Genomic DNA, 23,329 nt, shown 5'->3' with positions numbered 1-23,329 from the left:
AACCTTGGCTACCCATGACTGTATAGCCCAACCAGCAGAGAGGTGGCCGGACTTCCACAGCTTAGGCATAGCCATGGGTCTGACTGAGAGTTTTGTTTTGCTCTAGAAAGAATCCACTGGTCGAACAGTGGGTTTCCTATTATGTTGGGTCTGTGAATAAAGACATTAATGTGGGCAGTGGGTGGTGCACACAGCCTCTAGCCACGACAGGCTGCTGAGGAAGGTGGGTCTTGTATCGTGCTTTGTTCTAAAGGCCTGATGTTATCTCTGTGGTGAATGAATTCCCAGTGCTGCATCTCTTGGAAGCCTTAGTTGGAGGATCTACCTTTTTAAAAAATTCCACATGAGCAACAATATGGGTGAACCTGGGGGTTATTATGCTTAGAGAAATAAGTCAGAGGAAGCTAGATACTGTTTGTTATCACTTATATGTGAAATCTAAAAAGTCAACTAGTGAATATTAAAAAAAAAAAGGAAACAGATTCACAGATACAGAGAACAAACTAATGGTTACCTGTGGGAAGAGGGACAAGGAGAGGGGCAAGATAGGAATAAGAGATTAAGAGATACAAACTATTATGCATAAAATAAACTACAAGAATATATTTAAAGCATGGGGAATATAGTCAATATTTTATAATAACTTTAAGTGGAGTATGATCTGTAAAAATACTGAATCACTATGCTGTGCACTTTAACATAGTATTGTAAATCAACTATGTTTCAATTTAAAAATTCAAATGAAAAAAGACTGAATATTCTTAAAAACCTACTGATTATTTTTCCAAATTTATTATCAGAATAAAAGGTTCTGTAGTAAATAAAAATTTTAAAATAGAAAGAAACTCTATACAAGCTTAGAAATTTTCCTAATGAGCCTCACAGATGCAGCTGAGGGAGGGTTCACCAGGACTGTTATCCCCTGATTAGTGGAGGAAAGTGGCCCAGAGAGGTAACTTGCCAAGAGTCACAAATATTTGTCTTAGACTCTGGTACTGAAAGTAGGGCTTTTAGCAAGTCACTTACCCTGTCTGGAGCATCAGATTCTTCTCCTCATAAATAAAGAAGAAGGAAGAAAGAAAACCTAAAGATGGGTTTGCAAAACATCCAGGCTCTGACAGTTCTGAAGTTCTCTGATTCTTCAACAATGTTATTTGATCTGTAAATTAGTCTGTCAATCCCATACCCACCCCAATGCCCGAAAGAGAAGGTTGGCAAGACCAAAGTCTTTGCTGTTTTATTTGCCCTTGGAGATAGTCGCAGGATGTAGGGCCTGAGCACATCTGCCCACATCTATACCCTCTGCCACCCATCCATCCTGCCTGTCACAGGAAAGAGGCAGGAACAGCAGGGGTGAGCAGGCGGCCTCCATCTGCCTGGAACACCTAAGGCAAAAAGGGCTCAATACTGGGACCCTGTCTCCCACACCTCCCTACAAAGAAGCATGTTATTACCATTTCATCCCAAAGCTTGCAGCCCAAGCAGGACCCAGAACCTCGGAACTGAACAGTTCTGGACAAGCTCACCTCTGCCTGATCCTGTCTTCAGTTCTCACATGCTTGTTTAGAAGCACTGAGGTTGTTGTAGCTTCTTGGTTTGCCTTGCCCCGCGTTCTGCCTACCTTGCCCCAGCTCTGCCACTGCAGCTACAGTGTGGACTATGTCTAGCCCAACCCAGTCAGGGAGTGTAGAGCTGGGATTCCGCGGCACCTCTCCCACATCCCCCTCTCCCCACTGGCCCTGCCCCTGGCGGAAGCTGCAATGGACTTTGTTTTTGCAACCAATCAAATTAGACATAGAATGTAAACCACAAATGTAAGCCACATGTGTAATTTTAATTTTCTAGTCATGCTTAGTCGCTCAGCAGTGTCCAACCCTCTGCGGCCCCATGAACTGTAGCCTGCCAGGCATGTCTGTCCTTGGGACTTCCTAGAGTGGGCAGCCATTTCCGTCTCCAGGGGGATCTTCCCAACCCAGGGATCAAACCCAGGTCTCCTGCATTGCGGGCAGATTCTTCATCATCTGAGCCACCAGGAAAGTAGTCTCATTTTAAAATGTAACTGAAAAATCAATTAAAATAATTTTAATATATAATGTGCTTTATTTAACATAAGCAGGATAGTATCATTTGACATGTAATCCATACAGAGTATCATCTTAATTTGTAATCTGCATATAAATATATTGAGATATTTCACATTCTTTTTTACCTCCTGATTCTTCAAGGTCTGGTGTGTATTTTACATTTATGAAGGTGAAAGTGAAAGTCGCTCTGTTGTGTCTGACTCTTTGCGACCCCATGGACTATATAGTCCATGGAATTCTCCAGGCCAGAATACTGGAGTGGGTAGCCTTTCCCTTCTCCAGGGGATCTTCCCAACCCAGGGATCGAACCCAGGTCTCCCGCATTGCAGGCGGATTCTTTACCAGCTGAGCCGCAAGGCAAGCCCTTTACATTTATAGCATATCTGAATTTGAACCAACCGCATCTCAAGTGCTTGACAGGTACACATGTCCAGTGGCTACCATAATAGACAGTACAAATCTAGAATATATGTGAGTTTGTATATAATTTTACTTACCATAAATCTGCTAACGTTAACATTTTATTATATTGTCATCTAGTCCTCTCTAGATATAATTTTTACAAAGTTGAAGTCATATTGTCTATATGACTTTATATCCTTCTCTTACTGTTTTATGTATCTTCCTACATCATCAAAAGTTATTCGCAATCACTGTCTTTAATGATCATGTCATAGACTCTCCCATCATGTGGATGTGTCAGAATCTCCTTAGCCAATGACCAGATGTTGGATAGCTGCAATTTTTCAATTTTACAAGTAATGCTGAGATGAAGATTTTTTGTGTTGTTCATGCTTCTTAATGCCTTGATGTAAACCTCTCTAGTATTGTAAACCTCTCTAGCCATTTTTAACAAGATGGGTTTTGAATACCATTAATCAGTCAAACAACCATCAACAAGTGCTTTATAGTGGGCAGCTGATCCACCTTGGCTTCTTGTCCCACCCCTTTGATACCTGGCTCTGAAACCCAGGGCAAATCACTTTGCTTCTTACACTTGAGTTATTCTATTTATAAAATAAACTGACTGTATTAGATGATTTCTGAGAGTCTTTCCAAGCACTAACCTTCAATGGTATTTTTCCCTCACCCTCACATCTAACCAATTAATCTCTCAAGCTAGTAATCTCAAGTCCTAAAGTAACGTCAAAGCCACCTCGTAAACATTTAAAAATATATCTACTTCTCTCCATCCCAGTCACCGTGCCTTTCTACAGTGCTGTGTACATCATCTCACATCTAAAGCGTGTTGGGAGTATCCAGTGTCGAGAGAGATTGAGTTCTAAAGGTAACAGCAAAATCCAAGATCAAAATAGGACCAAACGAGATATGTGTGAAAGCCTGGGGCTGGCACAGAGTTGATGCTCAATGAATATTTGCTGCTTTTAAATCTGAAACCAGCTTCTAGGGCCCCACTTAGACCCAGTCCCTGAAAGGCTGTGGAGGAGCTCACGTGAAACCTCAGAGGTGCGGCTGCGCCCTGCTGGGAGCCAGCCTGCCCCAGACGCTGGGCACTCCCAGAAGACAAAGACTCGGCGGCTTCCCCCAAAGGGCTCACAGTCTAGAGGGGGAAATAGGAACCCCTGTCCGCAAAACAAAGATGCCTCGGGCGGTGTCTTCAATAGAAAAACCAGATGGAGAACAGAACAATTATCTGAGCAATTCAGGCAAGCCTGCTGTTGAGGAAAATGCATGAAGAAATTTGTTCTGTTTCCTTTGTGAACCAAGGGGTTAGGGAAGCCTGGGGTAGCAAAATTATTTTGGGTCTACAAAAAGTTCAGAGTTCTGGCCTATGCTCTATGCTCTTAGGCAAACTATGAAGCCGCTTTTTGATCTTAGCATTTCCATGGGTCAAATAGAGTTAGGGTAATACCAACCTTGTTCACACCTAACCACTGACTGGATTGAGTTGTGAGGTTGAACCCAATGTTTATGAATGGGGAAAATAGCTATTAAATAGCTATGAAATCTAATAGCTGCATAGAAAACGGAAACTGTGTCTCCTAAAATTCTACTCCTCTTAGAGGAAACGTTTAGTATTCATCAATAACATCTGTATTGGACTTTATAATATGTAAGGGAATTTTATATGCATTTATTCTATTTTGCTTTCAAAAATCTCTTGTGGTACGTATCATCATTTGTGCCTTTTACACGTAAAGATACTGAGACAGAGAGTTTAAATAACTGTTCAAGTCTGCACTATTTGCAAGGGCCAGATTCGGGCTCTCCAACTCTTTGATTCTTGTTCCACTACTCCGTTCTGCTTTCCACTAAAATCCTTATCACCAAAACATTAATATTATTAGCACAATATTAGTAATGTTTGTTATATGTAATCCCTTTGATCAAGGACTCTGCAACATCAATAGAAGCTCTGGGAAAAAATTGCCCAACATGTAAGAAGAGCAAGTTCACTTTCTCATATTAAGGAAAAGTAGCTGTCCCCATCTGATTTGCATTTTATGCCATACAGCAGGAAATATTTAAGTTGACAAATAGGATATTTACAACCACAACAGATACTTGGCAGTTAGTTTTTAACAATTGTTGCAAATGTGATTTATTTGCTATTATAAAAGGGCATTACTGTGCGAATATGACTCCTGAAATTAGCTTCAGTTTAGCAAGGGGCCTTGACAGCCTGACCTCTTAATATCCTTATAATGATGCCATTTACATTCAATGCTTACTCAAGTCACTCACTGCTAGATTTGTTTGAGAGGCGTCCACTCTAGGGCAGATGTATTATGTATTTTAACATACCAAGTTGGTGTGTGAGGCACACGTAGGCCTTCTAAGGGGAAAAACTATTTAATCAAGTCTTCATGAAAATGTGTTAGTTTCCAACTTCCTACAGTGAAAATGCATTACTGCTAATTACAGCATACTCCAGAAACACAATACTTCATGTTTTCTCCACAAGACATTTCCATGGCATGGATATATTAAACAAAAACATGTTTGATCCTCTGTGCTTCAGGTTTTAGTGTGACTGGGAAGCTGGTCCAGGGTAAGGATGGACTGGGTCAGGATCGATGCCATCTCCTCCAGCAGGGAAGGGGCAGAACTGGATTCAAACTGGATTCGAACCCCAGTACCACCACTTCCTAGACACGGTTACCGCTCTGAACCTCTGTTTCTTTATCAGTGACATAGAGCTGTTATATTTAAGGTTATTATAAAGATCTGAGGTGTCTGTGAAACCCCTGGCACACTGGAGGTACTTGATACACAGAGACTGGCCATGTGTGTGTGACTTGCCAAAGCTCAGATGCTACTTTCTCCATGATACAGCCCTGACATCACTAGCCAGACTCGATCTGTCCACTCCTTCTGCTTTGGTGGTAGTTTGTTCCATCCCTCAAGTATTCATTGTGTTACAATTAATTGAATGTGATCCCGTCTTCCCCCTCTTGGTGGTAGGAGCTATGTCTCTGCCTTTTACACGTAGATGACTAGCACAGTAATGTGCCTTGAGCATTGAACTGAGGAGGATTCTGGATTCAGTGTAGGGTGGGGGGAGTGACAAGAGAAATTAAGGATGGTCTGCCACAGGAGAGGGTGGCACATGACCCACTTTGCCAACAGCAGTTTAGCACATAGTAGATGCTCAGTAAGTATCTGTCAAGGGAGTTACTGGACATTAATCAAGCATCTAATAACTTAAGAGTAACTTATTGTTTACATGTATCTGTCTCTCAAAGCATTTTAATTTCTATTGCATCAAAGTATCCTTCTAGGACCTCCCAGGTGGCACAGTGGTAAAGAATCCACCTGCTAATGCAGGAAACACTGGAGACAGGGGTTTGATCCCTGGGTCAGGAAGATCCCCAGGAGTAAGAAATGGCAACCTACTCCAGTATTCTTGCCTGGGAAATTCCATGGACAGAGGAACCTGGTGGGCTGCAGTCCATGCGGTCACAAAGAATTGGACACAACTGAACAACTGAGCATGCATGCACGCCCACATCCCTCTAATGACCCTGGTATTCAGCTATGGTGACTGCTATCATGGTTTCCTGGCGTAGGGTGCGCAAAATGACTTTCTTGTACTCTTAAGGTTAAAATAGTGGTAGAGCTAAGGCTTGTCAGCCAACCCTAAGCTTCCCTTAAGAATCATATTGCAACATATGGAATCTAGGAAAATAGTACTGATGAAACTATCTGCAGGGAAGGACTGGAGATGCAGACATAGAGAACGGACTTGTGGACACAGCAGGGTAGGAGAGGGAAGGATGATTTAAGAAAGCAGCATTGACGTATGTACAGTATCATGTGTAAAATAGATAGCTAGTGGGAAGCTGCTGCATTATAGAGAAGCCAGCCTGGTGCTCTGTGACAGCCTAGAGAGCTGGGATGGGAGCGAGGAGGGAGGCGCAAGGAGGAGGGGACATATATATGTAATTATAGCTGATTTGTGTTGTTGTACTGCAGAAACACCAACACAACATTGTAAAGCAATTATCCTCCAATTTAACAAAAAAAAAAACCCAAAAACTAAATTTAAACTTTCCACAATAAAAAAGTGATTTTCCCTCCATAAAAAAGAAGAATCATATTGCAATTCCCAGAGAAGCCAGCACTGCTTTTTCTGAAGCCAGGGCAAACTGCCCTTTTCTAATATTTACTCGCCCTTTGCCTTCTCCATCTGCTCCCCTTTAATTGCCCATCCTCTGGAGTTCCTGTCCAACTTCATTTCTCAGTTGAAAGCCTTGCACTGGCCACTTTAGAAATGGCCAACCACAGGCAGAAAAATCAAAGGATAAGGGAGACTTTCGGAACTGGGCCTCCCCATCAGATTATCTTGGCCAGGTATTTCCAGTTGTGTAAATGCCCCACAAGAACCTAGAATCTTCTGACAAGAATCAGACTGAAGGCTCTATCCTTCTGTTGAACAAAGGAGAAACATGAGCATCAGCATCTTAAGTCATGCATTCGCTGGTGCAGTCGGGTCTGGTGTGGCTCAGGGTGGGTCAGGGCAGTCGTGGATGCAGGGACCTTCTCTCCTGCTGGCGGTTTGTACCCTCACATCTGTGGTTCCTGTTCTACTCAGGTGTGGGCAACAGGCCTCAACCTCTCGTACAGTGACCAGCTGGCCCTGACTCAGCTCACCTTATACTTGACCAATGGCCACCTGGATTGCAGTTTGAGCACCCTTGAAGTGCCCCGCTTTGCTCCCAAGAAAGACAAGAAAATGAACAACCTAAATGTTCAGAAAGTGCCGGTAAGTGACCAATGATGCATCCTGATTCTCCTCAGTGCCATTTACTGAGCTCTGGTTGTGTGCCAAGCTCTGTGGGTCCAGAGGGAAAAAAGAATTTCAGGCAAATCTTTGAATCTCCCAAAATGGGCATCTGGCAGAGGGGAGACAGCATTCTGTAGGAACGGGGAATGTAGGAATGGGGAGAAGCACCACGTGGAAGGATGGAAGGAGAAAGGGCTTTCCAGGGCTGGATGTCTGGGTGTTCCCCTCTGTTCTCTTCTCAGCTCACTTCCCAGGACAAATACATCTATATCCACTGCTGCAGTTACCAGAAGCTTCCAACCAAACCTGTATTTTTCTAGCCCAAATCTCTTTTTTGAGCCTCCGATTCCTAAATTCTATATTCAACAGAATGTTAGAGTCTTCAGGCTCAAACTACCCACAGTTGCACTCATGGTCTCTCCTTCCTTCCTCTTGGTGAGTCGGGCCAGAAGCGGATCAGTCACCCTATGTCCCAACATCCAGTCGGCAAGCAACTCAAGTTGATGCCTGCTGCTAAAATGCCTCAACTCTGACCCCTCCTCTCCCCATCAAAGATACAGACTTCATTTCAGCTTTCAGGGTCTCACACTAGTGTTATAATAGCTTCTCACTAAGATTCTCTGCCTCCTCTCAAGGAAGGCAAGGCAGTCAAGGCGAATCTGAGCATGTTACTTCGCTACTTATAATTCTGAAATGACTCCTGTCATTTTTGGGAAAATCCCAACTTCTCAGCTTGGTTGATGAGGCCCCTGATGATCCATGGCCCAGTCTCCCATCTCGTCACTAGCCTAACTCTAAGGGGTTGGAGGCAGTAGTAATGGGACTGGTTAAGGTTTACTAACCTCAGGACTCTGGGTAACAAAGGGTAAACCTCTATGGGGACAGTGGGCTAGGCTGGTCCTGGGAAAGGAGAGCAAAGGTCAAGAGGACCAGATGGCCCTTCCTCTAGGTGGGATGTGCGAGCAGATTGGGGCTCAAGCCACAGCTGCTCTGACAATGCCAGAGGGTTTCTTCTGCCTCCTCTCCCAATAGGGGGCTTTGTGCTCTTCCTGCAAATGAAGCTCTCCTTGAGATCTGATATGTCAAGCAGATAAAAGAGGAATGCCAGTGGTTAATAGAACCCCCACACCAGTTCCCTAGAGAGATCACTTCAGAGCAGGGTCTGCTGCCTCTCTCTTGAGTCTCTTTGGATCCAAGAGACACCTCTGGGTTTATAGAACCCTTTTTTGACTCTGCCAAGGATCCCTATGTCAACTTCCTTGGCAGGAACTCAGTGTACACTTGGAAGGGTAGCCTGAACAGCGGGCCAGATGTCTTGGGGGGGCTGAAGCAGCCGGCTTCTCCTCCTCCTCCTCAGTTCACTTGTCCTGTGAGATACTCTTGTTCATGCAAATCCCTTAGCTCTCTTTGCTTATTAAGACGAGAAGCAGCATTGGACTAGGGATGAGAAACAGACCTAGGACCTTACTAGGGATATCCCAGGTTTGGTCCCACCTGTTCCCTCTGTCCTCACCAAAGGGACCTTTACCAGACTCTAAGTTCAGTGCCAGAGGGAGAGACAGCAGTACAGTTTGATACCTTCTGGCTGAGCAAACCTAACTCCATGCCATTTCCCAGAGGAAGCTGGACGCTGAGTTAGTATTCAACGCAAGACTTTCAAAGACAGTTGGCTGCATTTAAATATGTTGCTTCAGAAACCTGCAAGCAGAAGCTTCACTTGGAATTAGAAGCACTCTCCCATCTTCCCCGTCTTGCCTATAGATTTCAATCCTAGCTAAAGGCAACATACAGGAATTCTCCCATGATCAAGAGTCTTAAACACTTTTAGGAACACTTTAGGAACTCAAGAGGGAAGCATCATGATCTTCAGTAAATCAAATGTCTCTATAATCACTGAAGAAGAGCTACGCAGGTTTACTGATGGAGGGACAAAGTGAAAGTACTTTTGCTTGTAGAAAGATAAGTGGAGGTTCTCACCCTGGTGCCACTGTGCACGTACACGTGCTCCTGTGTGCGTGTGTACATGTGATGGGAAAGTTTCAAAGAAAGCATGCACACATGCACATGGTACAATTTACAACCAAAGTGAAGCTCCTGAACAAGTGTGAACAGACTGTGATGCCATCAAGTTTACAATCAGTCAGCTGACAAACCCCTTTGAAGACAAGAAAAAGGAAATGCACAGATAGAACCTAGCAATAATGAGGGCACATTCAGAATGAGTGCCTATAAAAGATTTCCAGTTTAATAATGCTTATAATATGCTGTGCAGGGGGAAAGTAAAAACTTTTCTGAACTCTAAGAAGAGCTATTGTCCCCTTAGTAGAAACAGGTGGCAAATTACTCTCATTTAGACCCGTTTAGACCATGTGCATGGACTTCTGGTCCAGTGTCCTCCACAAATAACCACTTGAAGGTGGAAACAAGATCAGATGAGTCCCAGACATGTGTGTTTTGAAAATGAAAAGGAGTCACCCAACGGTTTTTTAACTTTTAATTAACATCCTGCCAGAGTGGACATAAATTGTTATCCTTTTCTACCTGTTTTTACTGTTCTTCTCTCTCGGCGGACCCTCCAACAGCACAGTTGGTGAGGTGGCCAAAAGGGATCACCTCTGCAAACATCTTAAAGCAACCCCAGTCATTTATAAGCATTTCAACAGCACATGATCTGTAATGAATGATTAAGTAAAACCTTTTGTGTTAAATTATGATGTTAATAATGATTCTGTCTCCTGTAATTTATTATGAATTCTCCAACGCTTCGGGTTTGATTTTGATAGAATGCAACAACAACAGAGTTTATGTGATGACTTTATTTTTAGAACTCCTTCTTTGAAGGCACACATTTCCCCACTACTGCTGCTACTGTAATTATGTACAAAACCAATCACTCATTAGAGTTAGGATACATTATCTTCTAGACAGATGAGGCTAAATAAGCAACACATTAATAATTCAGAGAGCAGTTCATTATGCATGTGGATGCCTGCTTCGTAACTGAAATAAGAACCTCATCAGCCTCTGCCAACCCTTAAACAATAGTTCTGTGTTATTGCCACCACATTCAAGTTTACGCTTGTTAAACTGCTACTTGGATTATTTTATCAAACATTCATTTATTTGTGGTCCCTTACTGCCGAGAACAGATTTTGGAAGCTCCTTTTTTAAGTTAATGATTTGAGCAATGGGTGTTATTAATTCTCAGAATATTATAAACATGATTAATTTTCAGGCAGAGATTTATTACACAAGGATTTCAACTATGTCAACTGAAATGCATCACTGTCAAAACAAGTATCATGGCAAAAATAGAATATGCTCCACACTTCAAGTGCTGGTGCTCAGAACTAAATCAATTTAAATTGTGGTTGAAGCAAAATTATATTCTCCAGTGAAAAGGAGTATTTCAAGCTTCCTTTATTTAGCTTGAAGCGTTCTTGTTAGATTGTGATTTAGAAAGGTAGTTTAATAAAAATAGACTTCTACCAGTAATATTTTGCCTTCTATTTTTTTCCCCCTTGTTTTCCTAGAAAAGGCTAATCTCTGAAATTCCCACACACTCCAAACGTGGCCAGTGGGAATTTGGAGAGAGCATGACTGCACTGGAAGTCAGGGGTCATGAATTCTGATACTTTCTTGGGCCTCAGTTTCCTGTTTTGCAAAATAGGGGAGGCCTAAATGATCCCTAGAGTCTCCTAAGGCATTTACTTTTTATGGGGTTTGTATGTAGAGCAGGACTCTGTTTCAAGCCTGACCTAGGCACCCTCATGTACAGTGAGACCTGGGGATGGGGGATTTGTCCTGTAAGGAGACACAGGAAGGGCCCATCCCTCTGTACCACAGCCTTCCATTGAAAGGTCTTTTTCTTGAAGAATCTTTTAGGAAGGCGTAACACTGTTGTGACAGGTCACATTGTAAGTTCTCACCAGCCACACCTTAGCTATCAGTTAAAACTTTCAGCCAGAATCAATTGGAAGTAAGTTCACCTACTTTGTGCCAAGCATTCTGCTAAGCACAGGGGATATAAGGATAAGTAGTAAAGAGCTCTAAGTTTTCCAAAGGACCGAGATATATAGCATATAACTATAATGCATATAAAAACATGATAATAATATCCAAAATATACTGAGCCTTTACTCCTTACCAGGTATTTTAACCAAGTGCTTTACATGAATCTTTGTACAACTTAATATATGAGGTAGGTGCTATTATGCTCATATTTAGATAGGAAGACTAAGATTAAGAAATGTTAAGCAACTTGTGGAAAGTCACTCAACAAGCAAGTGTGGAAGCCAGGATTATGCCCAGGCCTGTGTGCCTGACCATTGTGCTACCCAACCTGCCTTGTGTTGGCTGAGAGTCAATGATTCAACCCCACAGTACAGCTTCAGCTCATTCCTGAAGAAATCTCTGGGTGAAGCCGTGGAAAAAGCTCTTCTTCCAAAGGAGGCTTCATCTCCCTGTGTGATGAGGTTATTTGCAGACATACTACCATTATCCATAGGCTCCTAATCTGCTCTGAGCTAGGCCAGGACCCAGTGAGCCCTGAATGGTCCAGATGGTTGTGGAGGAGTCTTCTGATGCAATAAAACCCATTTAGATTATGACTCCCTTGGTAAACCTAAATGGATTTTACAGCATCAGAAGCAAGTTGGTTAAAAATGGCACTTTCTATTTGTTATAATTTGTATAATGCTTTACACTTTAAATAGATGTGAGCTTATTTAACCACTAGACCATTAAGGTATGACCTAAATCAAATCCCTTACTATTATACAGGAGAAGTGACAAATAGATTCAAAGGATTAGATCCGATAGACAGAGCGCCTGAAGAACTATGGACAGAGGTTCGTGACATTATATAGGAGGCAGTGATAAAAATCATCCCCAAGCAGAAGAAATGCAAACAGGCACAATGGTTATCTGAGGAGGTCTTACAAATAGCTGAGAAAAGAAGAGAAGCTAAAGGCAAAGGAGAAAAGGAAAGATATACCCATCTGAATGCAGAGTTCCAAAGAATAGCAAGGAGAGATAAGAAAGCCTTCCTCAGTGATCAGTGCAAAGAAATAGAGGAAACAATAGAATGGGAAAGACTAGAGATTTCTTAAAAAAAATTAGAGATACCAAGGGAACATTTTGTGCAAAGATGAGCATAATAAAGGACAGAAACAGTATTGACCTAACAGAAGCAGAAGATGTTAAGAAAAGGTAGTAAGAATACACAGAAGAACTATACAAAAAAGATCTTAATGACCCAAATAACTATGATGGTGTGATCACTCACCTAGAGCTAGACATACTGGAGTCTGAAGTCAAGTGGGCCTTAGGAAGCATCACTACAAACAAAGCTAGAGGAGATGATGGAATTCCAGCTGAGCTATTTCAAATCCTAAAAGATGATGCTGTGAAAGTGCTACACTAAATATGCTAGGAAATTTGGAAAACTCAGCCGTGGCCACAGGCCTGGAAAAGGTCAGTTTTTATTCCAATCCCAAAGAAAGGCAATGCCAAAGAATGTTCCAACTACTGCACAATTGCACTCATCTCACACACTATCAAAGTAATGCTCAAATTTTTCAAGTGAGGCTTCAACAGTACATGAACCTGAACTTCCAGATGTTCAAGCTGGATTTAGAAAAGGCAGAGGAATCAGAGATCAAATTGCCAGTATCTGTTGGATCATAGAAAAAACAAGAGAGTTCCAGAAAAACATCTACTTCTGCTTTATTGACTATGCCAAAACTTTTGACTGTGTGGATCACAAAAAACTGTGGAAAATTCTTAAACAGATGGGAATACCAGACCACCTTACCTGCCTCCTGAGAAATCTGTATGCAGGTCAAGAAGCAGCAGTTAGGATGGGATATGGAACAACGGACTGGTTCCAGATTGGGAAAGGACTACATCAAGGCTGTATTTTGTCACCCTGTTTATTTAACTTATATGTAGAGTACATCATACGAAATGCCAGGATGGATGAAGCACAAGCTGGAATCAAGATTGCCGGGAGAAATATCAATAACCTCAGATATGCAGATGACATCACCCTAATGGCAGAAAGCATAGAGGAACTGAAGAGCCTCTTAATGAAAATGAAAGAGGAAAGTGAAAAAGCTGGCTTAAAACAACAATCAAAAAATGAAGATCATGGCATCTGGTCCCATCACTTCATGGCAAATAGGGAAACAATGGAAAGAGTGACAGACTTTATTCTTCTGGGCTCCAAAATCACTGCAGATGGCGACTGCAGCCATGAAATTAAAAGACACTTGCTCCTTGAATGAAAAGCTATGACTAACCTAGACAGCATATTAAAAAGCAGAGACATTACTTTGCCGACAAAGGTCCATCTAGTCAAAGCTATGGTTTTTCCAGTAGTCATGTATAGATGTGAGAGTTGGGCCATAAAGAAAGCTGAGCACTGAAGAATTGATGCTTTTGAACTGTGGTGTTGGAGCAGACTCTTGAGAGTCCCTTGGACTGCAAGGAGATCCAACCAGTCAATCCTAAAGAAAATCAGTCCTGAATATTTATTGGAAGGACTGAGGCAGAAGTTGAAAGTCCACTACTTTGGCCACCTGATGCGAAGAACTGACTCATTGGAAAAGACCCTGATGTTGGGAAAGATTGAAGGAAGGAGGAGAAGGGGACGACAGAATGGGATGTTTGAATGGCATCACCGACTTGATGGACATGAGTTTAAGTGAACTCCAGGAGGTGGTGATGGACAGGGATGCCTGGCCTGCTGCAGTCCATGGGGTCACAAAGAATCTGATGCAACTGAGCAACTGAACTGAGCTTATTTGATCCCCATGATAACCCCAAGAATAATTAAGACATGGGCTATCATACTCATTTTACAGATTAAAGGAAAGTAAGGCTAAAGGTAAAGGTAAGTGAGCTGCCCAAGATCATAAAGTTAAGTAAGTAGAAAACCCCAGGTTTTCTGATTGAAGTCCCTTTCTGATGAAAAGATTTACTGGTTGGTTGTTTAATTTCAAATATTTTATCTTAATTGTGAAGTAATTTAACTTAACAAATGTTAATAAGAGCTAGCTTGTTTTTGAGTGCTTACTCTGTGCCAGACACTGTTCCAAGGTCTTTATGAACTCATCTAATTTTCGAGACAATACTATCATCTATGCTGTCAGTCTGGATAAAAGACAACCCTAGATCATTGACTGTTTTTGCCTATAAAGACTTGGTTAAATCTTTTAAAAATATAGGTATATCATGTATATTCATCTTTATTTGCATTATTATAACACATTTATTAAGCACTTAAGCTGGGAATTTCATCAAGCATCCAGGATACAGGGACATTTGGCAAAGTCCCTGTCCTCGAAGAGTTGAAAAGAAATATAAAATAGGTAGCACACACACAAAGGAAAACCATGAGATCTCATTGAAGTGCCTTTTGAGTGACAGTCCCTTAACCTGCTGCTGGGGTTCTTAGGAGAAACAATTGTGGACAGGTGTGGACAGAGAACTCTTTGCTCAGAACATAGAACTTGGTCTGACCTTACAGACTAAGGCAGTCACCATGTGACAAGAAGAGGAAGATGCTCTCCAGCAGAAAGGACAGTAGCTGAAGAGAGACTGTGGTCTATTACGAACCAGCTGGACTGGGACAGAGATTATGGGAGGTGGACAGTGGGAAAAGTGATTGAGAAAGTTGGGGAGTCTTGAAGGCACGAAGGAGACACTGACGAGTTCAGAGCAGTGACCAACCTGAGTTTGGAAAACATTAAATTATGGTTGTAATGCTCAACATCCCAGGTGCCAGTGGAGGAAGGAACAGCCTGGAAAATTACATTTGGCATAGGTCTACAATGCTCCAGGCCCTGTGGAAGTCCTCAAAGAAACAGCAATGATAATAGTAGCCTCTGTGTATCAAGTACTAGGTATTTGTTTAGTCATCAGAAGTCAGAGAAGTTAAATGACATATTCAAGATCACACATTCTGTAAGTGGCCTAGTCAGGTTTTGAGCTTTGGTCATTCTGACTCTGTATAACCTCTCCATTACCCAATTCTGCTTGTACCTGCACCTCTCTAGTAGGTTATAATGGTCTGGACTAGGATGGGGAGGGTCATGGAAAAGAAGACATTACTTGGAGACATATAGCAAATATCCTACTTTTTCTTTCCAATTCCTTATGAATCACAAGCCCAGGTCTGGGAGGAGGGGAACTGCAGTCTGTCTCCACAGAGTGGAAGAAACCTCAGGATAGTTGCTGTCCAGTAAATACTGAACAGTGAGCTCTTCTGCCTCGCTCTGGAGCCAAGACACGTGCTGAGCTGGCTCCTGGTATCAGATGCCTGCCCATCTCTCCCCCTCACTGCCTGGTGCCTGATCTTGGGTTTGCTAGTTTATATACTATAGCAGCATAAGACAAGTTTAGAAGACAAAAATAACCTTGGAATTATCTTGTGAATTCATGGTAATTACCACGCAATTACATGCTCAGTAACCACAATGGAATTTCAGAGTATTTACAGCTCACTTCCATACACAAAAGCTCAGGCTTCTGGGCCTTTGCTGTGAAGGCAGGAGCATGGTGCAGCCTGGCGTGGCAGGGTGAGCAGGCCTGGTGGTCATGCTCCCCCACTGATTGCATAGCTGAGCCAGACCTTCTCTTAGCCAGTTCTCGTTACCCTCCAATTACCTCTGCCAGAGCTACATTGTCCTCCAAAAGGTGTCCTCTAGGGGCAAGGCCTGGGATGACTGTCCTGAGCTGTCATTTTCTAGAGCAGGTGTGACCGTCCCCTGTTTTGTGCCTGCCCAGTCTCTGTTTCTGCCCCAAAGCTCTCAGTGACTAAGTCCCCTGAATTACATCCTTTGAAGTGCCTCTTCCGTCTGAGAGAAGTGCAGCCCATTTACTTTATTTCATGTATCCATTCTTTCAAGAAACACTGAACACTAGCATCATGTCCAGCCTGGGGATTCAGAAGCCAAACAGTGCCTGCCCTCAGAAAACTCCCAGTCATGAAAGGGAGCCAGCTGGGAGAACAACTCATAATAGGTTAGGGAGACAACAAAGTACAGTTGTGAGACATAGACGGTCAAATAGATTTTCTTTTGTAAAAGTAGAATTCCCAGTGTGGAGGTGCACAGCTCGATGCATTAGCCTGTGGGGGCCTAACCTTTTTGTAGATGTGGACCCTGCTTATGTGTGGGCTTAATTACTACTACTGATAACATGACCATCACATATGCTATGTAAATATTGAAGGAAAAGACACAATATGTGCGGGACGTATGTCACAAAAGATGAACATGAAATCTGTGTGTGTGTCTGTGTGTGAGATGTGGGGGAAAGGATGTTTATTTTCTGCTGGGTACTCACTCAGTCAGCCGCAGTTCCCTGCATTAGCTCAGAGGCAGACGGGGGGCCTGGGGTTTCACAAAAGATAGTGTGTCAGGTCATTAGGATCCTTGCAACCAGCTGTGAACCAGCAGCGAACCGGCAGCACCCCTTTTCCTTCTCCTATTTCAAGTCACTGCACGCGATCAGGCACCGGGTTGCCCAGCACCTGTGGGTCCCCAAAGTTCAAAATCTGGGCCATGTGTAGCCACTTTTATGCTGTAAGGTTGGCCATGGCTCTATGAGCAGTTTTCCAAATTTCCATTTGCCCAAAGACAAACAGAGATAATTGTCAAATAGCAAATATCACATTTCATGAAGGACATGCTACGAAACTATCAGGATTCAATATTTTCTTTTGTGCATATTAAATTTTGAATATTTTAGGAGATACTATAGTTGAAATACTTTGGACCTACTCTAACCAGCCTTTTTGGGATAGCTCTCATTGATAGGCAAGCAAGATAAAGAATAGCAATTTCCCAAACAAAGAAAGCAGTTGGAATTAAAGCTCTAGCATTGGTCCCTTCAAGGAGGTGAAGTACACTTAATTATTTGTTGCTGAAGAGCACAGTATGGAAAGGCGGAAGGAATCTTTACAGCAAGAAATCTAATGAAAGCTATTTTAGCCAGGGGACTGTGGTTGGTGTCATAATGATAAGTCACGTTGATATGAGGTGATGAAAGTAGCAGTTTACCTTTCTCTCCAAAACCAACAACCCTCATCTAATCATGAAAAAAACATCAGACACACCTCAATTGAGGGATATTCTACAAAATACCTGATCAGTACTCCTCAAAACTGTCAGGTGAGACAGAGAAACTGTCACAGAAGACATGACAAATATAAGGTGGAGGGGATCCTGGAATAGAAAATTAGGGGAAAACTAATTATATCCAAATTAAGTATGGACTTAACAGTAATGTGGCAGTTTGGTTCCTTACTCATGACAAACATCACATACATGTACCACATCAATGTACAATGTCAAAAGTAGGGGAACTGGGTGTGGGATATACAGGAATTCTCTGTATAATCTTTGCAACTTTTCTCTTAATCCACAATTATTCTGAGATTAAAATTTTATTTAGGGTTTCCCTGGTGGTCCAGTGGTTAGGAATTCACCCGCCAATGTAGGGGACACGGGTTCAATCCTTGGTCTGGGAACATCCCATGTGCCATGGAGCAACTAAGCCCACGGGCCACAACTACTGAAGCCCACAAGCCCTAGAGCCCGTGCTCCGCAGCAAGAGAGGCCACTGCAGTAAGAAGCCCACACACTGCAATGCAGAGTAGCCCCTGCCCACTGCAACTAGAGAAAGCCTGCGCAGAGCAACAAAAACCCAGCGCAGCCAAAAAAAAAAAGTAAAGAAATAAAAAATTTTTTAAGTTTATATATTTTGTAAAAAGTGACATTCAGCTGTGGTTTGTTTTTTTTTTTTTTTCCAGTCACAGGCAACCAGTCGCTATGCGGTGATGAGCACCCAGCTGAGGCATGACACTCTCTCTCTGGTTTTCCACTACGTTTTTCTCCAAATGTGTAAGGCCCATGGCATCGGCTATAATGTTGAGGTATGAAGGATGACAGCTGGCCAAGATTGGACCAAATATGGGCCTGTGGGTGATTTAGGCAGCTAATACTTTGGTACCCCTTCAAACCGATGTTCTTTAAACATCGGTTTGACATGTATTTAGTGGAAGGCTTGGGGACAAGCAGAAAGGCAACCCCACAGAGGGTCACACTTGGTCCTGGGAAGCTGATATCTGTCCCCAGACTCATACACCCCACCTTAGTAAAGTAGAAGCCCTGTAGCTCACCAGACTTAGGAGTCATTAGGGGGATCCTCTCTTCATTTTGAAGCATGTCTTAACTTTCTAACCCCACCCAAAGCTGCTTACCTATGAACATCCTCCTAGTCTGGTTGGGCTGCCATAACAAAACCACCATATACAAGGTGGTTTAAAGGGCTTCCCTTGTGGCTCAGCTGGTAAAGAATCTGCCTGCAATGTGGGAGACCTGGGTTCGATCCCTGGGTTGGGAAGATCCCCTGGAGAAGGGAAAGGGTACCCACTCCAGTATTCTGGCCTGGAGGGTTCCAGGGACTGTATTGTCCACGGGCTCTCAAAGAGTGGGACACGACTGAGTAACTTTCACTTCACTTAAATAATGTAAATTTATTTATCACAGTTCTGGGGGCTGGGTAATCCAAGGTGAAGTTGCCAGTTAATGCAGTTCCCAGTGAGGACCCTTCCTGACTTAACAGAGCAATTGCCTCTTTGCTGTGTCCTAACATGGTGAAGAGAGGGCAATCTCTGGTGTCTCTGTAACCTCTCCTAGAAGGACACAGGTTCTATACAAACGGGGCATCACCCTTATGGCCTCATAACCTTTACCATTTCCTTAAAGTCCCTGTTTCTGATACATTCACATAGGGGACTAAGGCTTAAACATATGAATTGGGGTGCAGGGGAGTGCATCAGAGCATCCTTCTACATACATATCGTAGTTTCTTTCCAGGAGGAGTTCTGATAGAAAACAGTTTCCCCCGTTTTTAGTTTATTTCCAGTTTTATTGATGGCCAACTGAAGAGTCAACTGTAGTTTTCAGCCTCAAATTTTATTAGACTTCCATATGCCAGAAGGTGGCTAAATCTAACTCTAGCTTTATCTGAGTTAACTTATTTTATTTACTTCTAAAATATCAAAGCAGAACAAGCTCTGTGAGTGGGCATATTTGGCAGAGAAGTTCTCCTGTTGAAAAGAAAACATACTCCATAACTTTATAATGCCCCAAATTATTACTAGAGATTTATTTCTTCGGCTGAAGGCTTTGTACTTGATTGAAGTTCTAGTACCCCTGGGAAAAGTAAAGCACCAAATTTTTTAAGTTATTTACACCTTTGTGGCTCTGAGTTGATCAGATTCATTTCTAAGAACAAATTTCAGTACAGAAAACAGGCTGCTATGGCCCAGGAGAACAGTGGATGGTGCAGAGGAAGGGGTTCCGCTGAGGGCGAGAAGAATGAAGAAAGGGCAGAACCACAGAAGACACAGTGGGCATAGCCTCCAGGTCTCCGGTGCTAAACAATTTACAAAGGATGAAAGATGAAATGCAAGAGAGAGAGAAATATAGACTGAAGGTAATGGAGTGATGGAACAATATGAAGAAGAAAAAGATAACAGGAGAAAATCTGGAGGATAAAATCCAGAGACTGGAACATTCTATAAAAATAAGGTGTGTGTGTTAGTTGCTCAGTCGTGTCCGACCCTTTGTGACCCCATGGACTGTAGCCAGGCTCTTTCGTTCTTGGAATTTTCCAGGCAAGAATACTGGAGTGGGTTGCCATTTCCTTCTCCAGGAAATCTTCCCAACCCAGGGGTCAAACCTGGGTCTCCCACATTACAGGCAGACTCTTTACCATCTGAGCGACCAGGGAAGCTTCATAAAAATAAGGTAGGAGGAGATAAACAGAAAGAAAAAGAACAAATAATAAATAAAACTACAAGAAGAGATGAGAAATTGAGTCATAAAACTCTGAGGTAAGAAGGAGACATGTGACTACTTGGAAAATTTGCAAATTCTCTAACAATGACCTTACTCTATTTTTCCTAAGAAGGATTCACATCTTTTCAGACCCTGGGGTCCATCCCTGGTCAGAACTCTCCACTTGTTCTCTCTATTGCATTTTCTTGGAGAGGCATTTAAACAAGCACCTACTATGTTCTGGCACTGAGCTAAGCACTATCACATTATTATCTCTTTAATCTTCTGTAAGAAGTTGCTGTTTCTACCATATTACAGTGAGGAATTTGTGCTTAAAGAGTTTAAGCACTTTCCCCAGGCCACACAGCCAAACATTTTATGGAATGCCTTAATCCACAAGTGTCCATAAAGTCAAATATGATTCTTTTTCTTACATCAGAATACCTCCCATGCACCTTTTTCTCTCTAAAGACTGTTTCTCACTAACTATGTATGTTTCTAAAATATTATTTCTAATCTATTCCAAGAAATCTGAGATCCATTTCAAATAAAATATTCCACCTAGGTATATATTTTTCAGTTGAAGAAGCACAAACTTCTCGATAACCCCCTCAACTGTCTCCATTTGACAAAGGAAAAAAAAAGATATGTATAACAATAACTTCCCTAAAATTTTATTGCCTCCTTGGGTTATTCTGAGTCTATAAAGAAGATCACTTACCCTAATTCCAGTGTCACATATGCTACCTGCTTCCCATGCGTGTGTGCTCAGTTGCTCAGCTGTGTCCGACTCTTTGTGTCCCCATGGACTGTAACTTGCCAGGCTCCTTTGTCCATGGAATTTTCCAGGCAAGAATGCTGGAGTGGGTTGCCATTTCCTACTCCAGGGTATCTTCCCAACCCAGGGATTGAACCCACATCTCCTGCATTGTCAGGCAGATTCTTTACCATTGAGCCACCTGGGAAGCCCTACCCATTTCCACTCTTGATCAAACTTAATGTGGGAAGAAGCAATATTAATAACACATCAATGTCATCGCTACCAAAAGAAGAATCCTCAAAAGTCCTTATTCTCAACATTATGTTTTTCTTCCCATTATCATCATCGAATTTCACATGTTGTTTTTCGTCCAAAATCTCAGGGGTGAAAAAGGGAAATGAGATCACCCTATGAGTCTATTCTTCCTTGCTGAATATTGGAAGGAAGCATTGCTGAGTTTGTAACCAACTCGGTAGGTCTCATTCCTGGTATTTCTGTAATGCTACAAAATACCCCCACTGATTTCCTAATGAAATGAACTTGTAATGAAAGCCATATGGAGAAAAGTGTCACGTTTACTGCCTGCGACAGTGTGGTGGGCTGGTCTCACACATATACAGGCAGTGTGCCATGGTCCTAAATGGCCCCACAGCCCCTAGCAATCACTTCCTCAGGACAACAGATTGTCGTGGTGGCTGATCAAAATGTTCTGATTCTCCTCCTTTCACACACATAACAGAATTATACTTCCTCCAGCCTCTGCCTGAAGTTAGACATGGCCATGTAACTTGTTTTGGCCAGCGAAATATGAACAGAAGTGATGTGTGTCTTCTGTGCCTTTAAGAGCCACTCCATGAGTCACCATGTCCTTTTTCCGGCCTTGGAAATCCTGGAAACACACTGAAATGGAGCCTCCTTCAGCTCTGATGTACCAACGGGGACCAGAGACCCATGCTGATGCATGTGGGAAATGAAGTATGAGCAAGAACCAACTTTTTTGTTACACAAACTAGTGATTTTTTTTTTAAACTACTGAAGCATAACTTAGCCTACTTGATTGATTCAAAAATTAGTAGCAAGAAAAGGATGCACCCCAAAAAGGAAAGAAGTATTATTACTTCACCATGTAGTCAGTACAAAAAGTAATGATATTTTACATTTGTGTACCAAGTTAGGGATTGAACCTGGGTCTCCTGCATTGCAGGCATATTCTGTACTGTCTGAGCCCCCAGGGAAGCCCAAAAAGAGGCACATTGCCTCGGGGAAACAAACCCCATCTCCCATTTGACAGGCGGGGATACTCCCCACTATTCTAAAGAGAACAGCTTGAAAGCTGCAGTAAACTCAATTTTGATGACTAATATTTCAAGTTCTCAGTAGCCCCACGTGTCTAGTGGCTACCATGCTGGACAGCACAGTAAAGGATGCAAGACAAGATCATCTAGTCAATAGTTCTTAGCCATGACTGCCCATTAGAATGGCCTGAGTGAGATTTTAAAAGTACAGATGTTCAGGCAAGTTTGGGAATAGGGAGAGGCAAGTGAGGCACTTACCCAAAGCTCCTCAGTAATAAAGATAAATTTAATAATGTAATGCAAAATGTTAAAATCAATATTAATTCAAGAAATCCATGATGAACAAAATATCAATATTTCAAATAAAAATATACTGATGTTTTTCCTTTCCCTTGGGCTCTAGTATGGCTTAGTCTGGCACTGTACCCAGGACCCACTCCAGACCAATTAAATCAGTATTTTTGGAGGTAGGGTCCAGGCATTAAATTTTGTTTGTTTGTTTGTTGTTTTTTTTTTTCAGGCATTAAATTTTTAAAGCACTCAGATGATTCTAATATGCAGCCAGCATTGACCACCATTCTAGTCCATTGTCTATTCTAATGCCTAGGTTTCCTGATAAAATGGAGAGTCAATAAGGAGTTGTAATTCTGGTATGTGGGATCTTTTACCAAATCCCCCAAATGTAGTTTTTTTTTTTTTTTTTCCTGCACTACCAGTGATGAGTCCACAGCTTCATGGGGCAGCCATTTCCACTATTGGACAACTCCAGCATTAGCTTTTGTTTATTTGAGACAAAAATGTTAAAAGATAGTGTTCCAAAAAGGATAAAATCATGCCTTTCATACAGATACAAAAATACATACATGATAAAGATTTTATTTAAGAGAGAAGAATTAGGCAGATTTTATAATCAGGACAAGAAAGAATTTTAAGAAACCAGACATCTTTATAGATCATGACTATTGAAATGAAAATGTAAATGGAGGCAAAGTTGATTTTTCCACATGGGAAGCAGGAGAGGAAAATCAACTGAACTTCTACCAGACTGGACAGAATTTCTCAGTCACTTGTAAAATATCTTCCATAGA

At 42.1% G+C, this 23,329-nt stretch overlaps 1 protein-coding gene and 1 long non-coding RNA gene across 4 annotated transcripts in view; one reads left to right on the top strand and one right to left on the bottom strand.

The window, feature by feature from the left end:
• IQCH (IQ motif containing H) overlaps nt 1-23,329 on the top strand; it is a 228,544-nt gene that overhangs the window by 193,198 nt on the left and 12,017 nt on the right. Inside the window, exons 18-19 of the mRNA XM_061158509.1 lie at nt 7,141-7,311; nt 18,152-18,274. Coding sequence (XP_061014492.1) covers nt 7,141-7,311; nt 18,152-18,274 — 294 coding nt within the window. The remainder of the gene's footprint in view (nt 1-7,140; nt 7,312-18,151; nt 18,275-23,329) is intronic.
• LOC133067438 (uncharacterized) overlaps nt 1,854-23,329 on the bottom strand; it is a 59,719-nt gene continuing 38,243 nt past the window's right edge. For all 3 annotated transcript variants that reach the window (XR_009695251.1, XR_009695250.1, XR_009695252.1), the window contains exon 4: nt 1,854-2,059. This is a non-coding gene — a long non-coding RNA (uncharacterized LOC133067438). The remainder of the gene's footprint in view (nt 2,060-23,329) is intronic.

This window comes from Dama dama, chromosome 12, assembly GCF_033118175.1.
Source record: "Dama dama isolate Ldn47 chromosome 12, ASM3311817v1, whole genome shotgun sequence".
Lineage (NCBI taxonomy): Eukaryota > Metazoa > Chordata > Mammalia > Artiodactyla > Cervidae > Dama > Dama dama.
Note: the sequence above shows the minus strand (reverse complement) of the source record. Positions and strands in the feature narration are given on the sequence as shown.